The following is a 7,566-nucleotide window of genomic DNA, read 5'->3' on the forward strand; positions in this document are numbered from 1 at the left end:
GCGCACATAAATGCATTTTGGTAGCAAAGTTTCAATGGCGGCGTGGTTCTTATTTATTATATCTAGCTAACTTGTCTTAAAAACATGTGAAATTTGTAGTATTGTTTTGTTACGTTTACACAGAGACATGTGAAATTTCTCACCGTTCTTATTTTGATTTGTGTATGTAAAATGATTTGTCAATGTAAACATAAAAGAGGTTGATACAATATGGACCAATATTTTTCTTTTGTTCATAAATGTAGCTCATGTTTTCTCACCTTCTTTGTTAATAGTATCACTTGTTGTTTGGACAAAATAATCTATTTTTTTCATCGGATCTATTTTTTCATCATAAGTGGTGTGAGAGTCTGAGACGACTTTTTGCATTGAGTTAGGTGAACTATTTCTCTCTAAACCAATTCATTTTGCATTGAGTTAGGTGAACTATTTCTCTCTTCTAGATTCTCACAATTACTTCCAAAAGTAAGAAATGATTTAATACAGACATACACGGAAACGCAATGATAGTCTCACGTGTTGTATTTCAAGGTTAATTGTTTAGTGTGTCCCAAACAGGTTAACAATATAGAATGTAATGTGAATCCAGAGGCATTAATATTTGCAGTGATGAAGTGTAACTTTAGTAGGGTTCTTATAAATACAAGAAACAGACTGTTTTTTTTTTTCATTTCTCATGGATAAATTGTTTGACGAGGCGTTATATAATCTACACAACAAGGTGGGGCAATCTAAATGATTTGCAGCTGACATAAGCCACGTCCAAAAATAATACTCCCTCTATTTTATAAAAAATATCACTTCAACATTTTTCATACAGATTAATAAAATAATTAAAATGCATTAAAGTTCTTATTAATTGCACATATTCAACAATAGTGTTTAAGATAAGTACAATTATTTATAAAATCAATGCATTTATAATTAATTTTAAGTTAAAAATTGCATTGAAATTCTAAAATGATATTCTTTTTGTAACCAGAAAAAAATGCTAAAGTAAAGCTTAATACGAAACAGAGGGAGTAGTGTTATATACAAAAGTCTCTCATTTGTTAAACAAAAATCCTTTCTTCTTTCCCTTCTTTCCCTTCTTTCTCTGCAGAGCCTGCAACCAATTAGCAAAACAAAACAAAAAAAGTAAGTAACCTTTGCTTATATCTACTAATTCGTGGCTGATTACTTTTCATTGTCTTGGTTTCATTGTCTTCTAGAGATAAAAAAAAATGTATTTACCCTCATGGTAAATAATCTCAGGGTGAGTACTATTGCATCTCTTGAGCTGCCAAAGACAACAAAATATTAATAATCGTATAGTGGGATATGAAACAGACAGACTGAACTATAGGAACACACAAGACTGTATCATTTATTGGACCACAGTGTGAGTTCTACTTACCAGCAAAGGTCTGCTGATCCATGATCTCCTCGTAAGGTATACTCAATACCATTAGAACCAGTTATAACAAATGCTTCAGGTTGCCCAAAAGGGATTGTTACCTAGAAAGGTACCAGAAGAAGGATTTTAATATTAGTTCAAAGAGAAAGTCATTAACATAAAGACAGTGAGAAAAGACAGAAACAAATAAGGCAGCAGAAGTCTTACAGCAGTAGAAGATGAGAACTTTTCTGCAACCATGATTTCGTTACTACATTTGATACTGTAACCTTCTCTCTTAATAGATAACATAGCTTCTTCCCATATATCTAAGAAGCCAGTCTGTTCAAAGCCACATGCATATGAAAATATTAATCCAAAGAATATATAATAGCCCAAACATAGGAGTTGGAATAGAAGATATTAATACCGAAACAGAAACTTTGTATGAAGCATGACCACTATGAAGAGTCTTCTCAATATGGCTCTGCATCTCTGGATCTGTGAAAATATAAAAGCGGGTTACTGCTACCTATCTCTATGCCAAGATATATCATTAAGTTCTCCAAGAATGCCTTGGATCTAAGGGAGCCACTGATGGATAAACTTACGGCAAGCTATCTTCCGATTTTCATTGGCAAAGACCTTGACAAGCTCCCCCTAAAACCAGAAAGTAAAGCACATGAAAACCTATAACTAAGTCTGCAGGCTAGAATACTGTAAGCACACCAAAAGCAGCTCTCGTGCTAAAAGCTCATTCATGCAAAAAAGATACTAACCTTGCGGTTCCGGTCATCCAAAGGCTGAACTTCAATAGCAAGATATAAATCAACATCATCAGCAGTGACAAGATACTTTGGCTGCTTTGCTCCTGCATTAATTTTTTTTTTGTCAGGGACTAACTTCTTACTTCCATATAAAGATATGCTCAGCAGAAGGGAGATGTACCGTCAATATAATTCACTGATCCATCTTCTAGATGACAAACCCACTGAAAAGTTGATGAAGAGAAAGATTTAGATGCAACTTAACATAAATAAGAAAGTTCTTTTGTTTTGTCTTTCGTATGTACCTCAAAATTACAACTTGTTGTTCCATTAACGGAGTAACCACAAGCCTGAAGCTCATGTCCAGGATAAGGCTCTCCTGAAATTTGGAGGTCCTCTATAGCTGGCAACGGGTCATCATCCTCAGCTGGTCAACAATGGTTTCAAAACATTGAGACAAGTGAAGAAAGGCCGTAAAGGAATTATTAATATACAATTATGATTTAAATCCTTACCCTCCTCGGATGAGGAAGACGGTTCTTCAAGAACGGGGGACAAAAGAGGAGAATTCGAGGAGCTAGGAGGATCATCAACCGCAGGCACATATGGTTGATTTTTGGCATTATCTGACTCTCCTTTTGCATCTTCCATCACTATCTTGCTGAGAGGCTCGAGAAACTGAACATGCTTAGTTGGAGTGTCCTCTACTTGCTTCCAACCACGAGATTCATCTTCACTAGTAGTACCTGGTTGCTGAGGCATCTCAAAACCTGGGAAGTGACTGGTACACATAAACACACATTTAATCATCTAAACTATTTAGTAAGCATACAACCAGGAGATCACTAAGAAGCTAGAAAATGATTATAGTCATAAGTCATAACAACACCTTATTTGGTCTATGAATAATCTGATTCTTTTGAGAAGTGAGTTTATCATGTCTCCCAGATGGGACATGAATTTATAAAAGCTAAGCATAGGAAAAAAGTTCTTTGAACAATCAACGTGCAGGACAAAGAATAATTAGCCTATAACAAGGAATTTTCAGGGTCATTACAAAGATTCAAGAGTCAAGATTAACTGCCAAATTAAATATAATGACTTTTCAGCTTGTTTTTATAAGTCAAGAGTCATCGGTACAATGAATCAAATGAATTTTAATTTTTTTAATGAAAAGTTAAGATTTAATAACAAACAAAGAGGCAAAGATGTAGCCATCACTCCTTTTCTCCCCTCATGGGTAACAAAGTCAGTCTTCCGGATTAGATCCAACCCTAAGAAAGAGAAGAAGCTAAATGTTTTGTTTGTAGTTATTTGGATGATATAAAAGTGAATGAAGGATCCCAACCCTATGATATAGGCCTGCGGGTTCAGGTAGTTCGGTTTTCAGTTAGCTCGGTTCAACATAAATCGTACCGAATTAACCCGAAATAAAGTTTGGTTTGGTTTGGTTTTTGAAAATCCTACTGAAGTTTTTTATTTCGGTTATATTTTGTTATAATTTCGGTTTGAAATTTGGTTAGTTCGGTTCTGGTTTTTGGTATGGGTTAGTTATAGTTTTTGTGCTAGTAGGTTGGATACAGTTTGAATTTTGAAATAGCAATAAATGCAGTGGAAAACTCACGCGTTCACTAGAGGCGAAAACCTTCTAGAATCATCAAACTGGAAACTACTCATAGTTGAGCTACCTGGCTCATCTTGCTGCCAGCGCTTTGAATCCCACGCCATGGCTGTTTGATCATATAGAGAATCCTTCGTCTGGTGAAAACAAAAGATGTAATATAAGACTCAGTTCATTCAAAGCTTATGATAAAACACTAAGGGATATGAAAGTACTGAGTTTGTTAACGCTACACCAGCTGCGGACAAAGAGGAATCATTTAAGTGGTTCACATCTGACTGCCAAGGTGCTAATTGATATTCTGACTCCTTCAACTTTGTCTAGTGCATAATAAAGAATTAGAAAGAATCATTCATCAAAGGTCAGTGCAACTGCAAATGAAGCAGACACGGAAACAGTAAACATACCTCACTAAGAAGGAGCTTCTCTTGTAGATGCTTAAATATAACCTGAACACGAATGAACATATCTATAAATATTATTCACTAATGCAACGAAACAGCTCAAACTAATAGGTTACATCATACAGTTTAGAAATCAAAGATAAAAGCAAAATATTTACAAAAGAATAACAAAACATATATGTTAAGATTCCAACAAAAGTTATGATAAAAAGGACAAAAAGATAACAAGAGACATCGGTTAGATACTGGAACTGACCTTTACATTGCTAACAATAGACTGTGCATCAGAAACCTGTGGCTGTAGAGAATACTCAGATAGAAGAGGCAACAAGTATGATACAAATGCAGATTTCTCTTGCTGTGTAGCCTGAAAAAAAAAACAGAAAGGCTCAGTTGCACAATGAAGTGGTCCAAAATGTTGACGACACTGAGGTGCCAGAGGCAAATCCAAATTTTGCAAATTCAATCATTCATAGTGTTCACCCTAAATGGTACCAAAGATACAAGATGATAGTACCTGTAAGGCATATGTTAGGCGTATATTTTCTTCAATTATCTCTTGTCTGTAAGAGAGAGCTTTTGATGCGGCGTCAACAAGATCTTCTTGCTGTTCATCAAATGCCTGTGTTACAACAGCCAAAAAAAAATAAAAAATTTGAGCGCCCAAAACAACTTCCAAATTGAAAAGATTCAGTACATGAAAGGAAAAAAAAAAGGTATGTAGAAAAAAAGAATAAGAAGGAAAAGACCAACCTGACGCATGTAGGCCATTCGCTTTTCCAGAATATATTTTTCATTGCGAGTTTGAGCTTCCTAAAAAGAAACCTACAATGTTAGTCACATGCTTTCACATAGAATCAACAAAGAGGGCAAAAAACTAGAGAGGAACTATATGCATCAATATAATCCAAACCTAAACCACATCCCAAGGAGCTACAAAAGTAAAGTAACTAGTAGCTGCAGGACTCACCTTAACAGAACAGTCAGTAAGATATCTCCTCAATTGCATAATTTGTTGTTCGTTTTCCTGGACCTTGTGAATGAGGTCCTGGCATAGGTTTACATAGTCAGGCAAATAATTTTTCATTTTACACCAAGAAAACCATAACATAGCAAGTGTGATGCAGACCTGCTTCCAAGCATTGCCCGAATCATTTACTTCTCCAACCGGCATAAACCCATGAGTAGATGAACTGAAATGTGTGACATGCGCTCCTTCCAACTGCGTTCTATCAGAAATTGAACCGTGAGAATACCAAAAGTAAATTCAGCACATTCTAGTTTGAGTTTCAGTACCTCATAAGAGAGGGACTAGCTCCTTTGACAATGCTATTGACCATATTTTGCTCAGATGGGCTTTGGAAACGATTACTCACAGTAGCTTCTTCGCCATTAGAATTCACATGGTTGTGAACAACCACCATGCCTAATGAATCGGCATCCGAAGCTTTGATCACAGTCTCTTCACGTTCAACTGGCTTGTGAACCAAGCGAGAGACAGTAGTAGTATTTGACTGATCTCCAAGATTAGATGTTTGGAGAAAGGATTCATCTGATTTCTAGGCAAAGATAGAGAATAAAAGCAAAACTGTCATGTAAACCACAAATAACTAAAGGAAAAGATACTCAGAGAAACACTAGTTCTTTAAACCAAAGTACTTACATATCTAGCAAGTTCAAGAGTACTTCTCTTAAGTTCAGCCTTTAAACGGCTATTCTCATCCACCTGCTTAGAGAAAGAACACTGTCTTGGATGTCTCAAAACACTCATATGACAAAACAAAAACCATATGCTAGTTGCACATGGATTCTAGATTTAGACGTCCACCTAAACAATAAACCTCTATAAGACACCTAACCACCATCTAGCTATTTCTTGAACATTGCTTATTCTGGCCCCAAGGCGAGTGAATGAGTAAGTACTTGCCCACAAAACCAAACCAGTTCCAAACAGAGATATAGAAAGAAAGAGAGAGAGAGAGAGACCAGACCTGCTGCTTGATGGTGGTTTCAGCAGCTTCAACAGCTTTGATGACGAGCAACAAGTTATCATTTTTAAAGTCTTTCTCCAGCGAGCGAGAAGAGTCTTCAACACCCACTTGAGAAAACCTCTCGGCAAGTCTCTCCACGTGCCCGTTCTCCACCCCCTTGCTCAAAGCTAACATCTCTCAGAAACTGGACGAAAGGAGTCTACTTTCTTCTCCCCCCTGCTCTTCTTTAATGCTCATCTGAACGCGCTTAAGTAACCAACCAGAAGAAAAATCTGAGTAAGGAAATTTCAAAGGAAAATGAGAGTGTTGATAAGGACGAGATTCGTAATCACGCGGTAACGAAAAAAAGCCAAAGAAAAAAGTTGGACTGGAACAAGAAAGGAGGAAACTTTCCTCCTCTCCTCTCCCTGTTGTCGTCGTCTTCAGTCAATCAAACAATCTCTGTCTCTGTCTGATTTTAATTCGGAGTGTGCGCTGACCTTTGACTTTAAACATTTGTCAAAACTTATCTTTTTAGTCTACAAATAATAATATTTAATGGTTTATTTTTGAGAAAATTACGTAAAAAACGATGAAGTTGTCAAAACTTGCACTTTAAACCTTGGAGTTCAACTACTAACACTTTAAACATTGAAACTTGTTTCAATAACATATTACACATCAAAACTAACTTACTTGTTGCACACGTCAAAATTGTGACCAGTTACTGTTCATTAGCAGGTAAAACCGGTGACGTGGTGGTTTACTTTTTAAAATTTTTTTTAATTATTTTAATTAATAAAAACAATAAAATAAAATATAAATTCTAAAAATTGATACAAATTCAGAAAAAAAAATCAAGAAAAATAAAATAAAATTCAAAATAAAAAATAAAAAAAAATATAAAAAAAATTATAAATTCAAAAATTTAAAACAAAAATAAAAAGAAATTGTAAAAATTGACTAAAATTAAGAAAATTAATAATAAAAAAAATTTGAAGTTCAAAAATAAAAATAAAAATAATAAATTATATAAATCCATAAAAAAAGAAAAGATAGGAAATTTATAAAAATCTGGAAAAAAATTAAAAATTAAAAATTAAAAAATTGAAAATGAAAAGTACTTGAAACCAAACCTCTTTGTTTGTTATGTAGGCATTTGAGCGTTTGGATGTCCGGGTTCGGATCCTTTGGATCCTAGAGATTTGGACTCAACAATGCACTTGAAAATATAAACTTTTGCCAACTTCATGGTTTTTGCCGATTTTTGCCACATGGTTTTATTTTTCCATTTTTTTCTTAATTTTTAATCGATTTTAACAATTTCTTTTTGTTTTTATTACTATTTTTTGAATTTATACATTTTGTTTTTTTTATCCTTATTAATTATCAGTTTTGGATCCTTCGGATCCTAGAGATTTTGGACCCA

At 34.7% G+C, this 7,566-nt stretch overlaps 1 protein-coding gene across 2 annotated transcripts; it reads right to left on the bottom strand.

The window, feature by feature from the left end:
• Window positions 1-876: 876 nt before the first annotated feature.
• LOC106428388 lies at window positions 877-6,568 on the bottom strand. Of its 2 annotated transcripts, none has more exons than XM_013869137.3 (21): window positions 6,159-6,568; window positions 5,831-5,893; window positions 5,464-5,726; window positions 5,297-5,396; window positions 5,138-5,215; window positions 4,921-4,980; window positions 4,685-4,789; window positions 4,424-4,534; window positions 4,171-4,212; window positions 3,979-4,083; window positions 3,767-3,900; window positions 2,658-2,923; window positions 2,448-2,569; window positions 2,324-2,366; window positions 2,155-2,246; window positions 1,987-2,035; window positions 1,806-1,876; window positions 1,604-1,717; window positions 1,397-1,497; window positions 1,234-1,279; window positions 877-1,105 (listed from the first exon to the last, which is right to left on the bottom strand). In XM_013869137.3, exons 1-21 carry the CDS (start codon window positions 6,330-6,332, stop codon window positions 1,046-1,048), a joined length of 2,199 nt encoding a protein of 732 aa, XP_013724591.2. In that variant the 5' UTR covers window positions 6,333-6,568; the 3' UTR covers window positions 877-1,045. The 2 variants fall into 2 exon arrangements, with proteins under 2 accessions (XP_013724591.2, XP_048625726.1); XM_048769769.1 differs by having other exon boundaries at window positions 5,831-5,911; window positions 6,159-6,567.
• Window positions 6,569-7,566: the final 998 nt, after the last annotated feature.

Source organism: Brassica napus, chromosome C9 (genome assembly GCF_020379485.1).
Source record: "Brassica napus cultivar Da-Ae chromosome C9, Da-Ae, whole genome shotgun sequence".
Taxonomy (NCBI): Eukaryota; Viridiplantae; Streptophyta; class Magnoliopsida; order Brassicales; family Brassicaceae; genus Brassica; species Brassica napus.

Coding starts and splice junctions, on each gene's coding strand:
- LOC106428388 (XM_048769769.1), bottom strand. CDS start 6,332: ATGTTAGCTTTGAGCAAGGGGGTGGAGAACGGGCACGTGGAGAGACTT. Junction 3,901..3,978: donor GTGTAGCGTTAACAAACTCA/GTACTTTCATAT, acceptor TGTTTTCACCAG/ACGAAGGATTCTCTATATGA. Junction 2,570..2,657: donor GTCTTCCTCATCCGAGGAGG/GTAAGGATTTAA, acceptor ATTGTTGACCAG/CTGAGGATGATGACCCGTTG.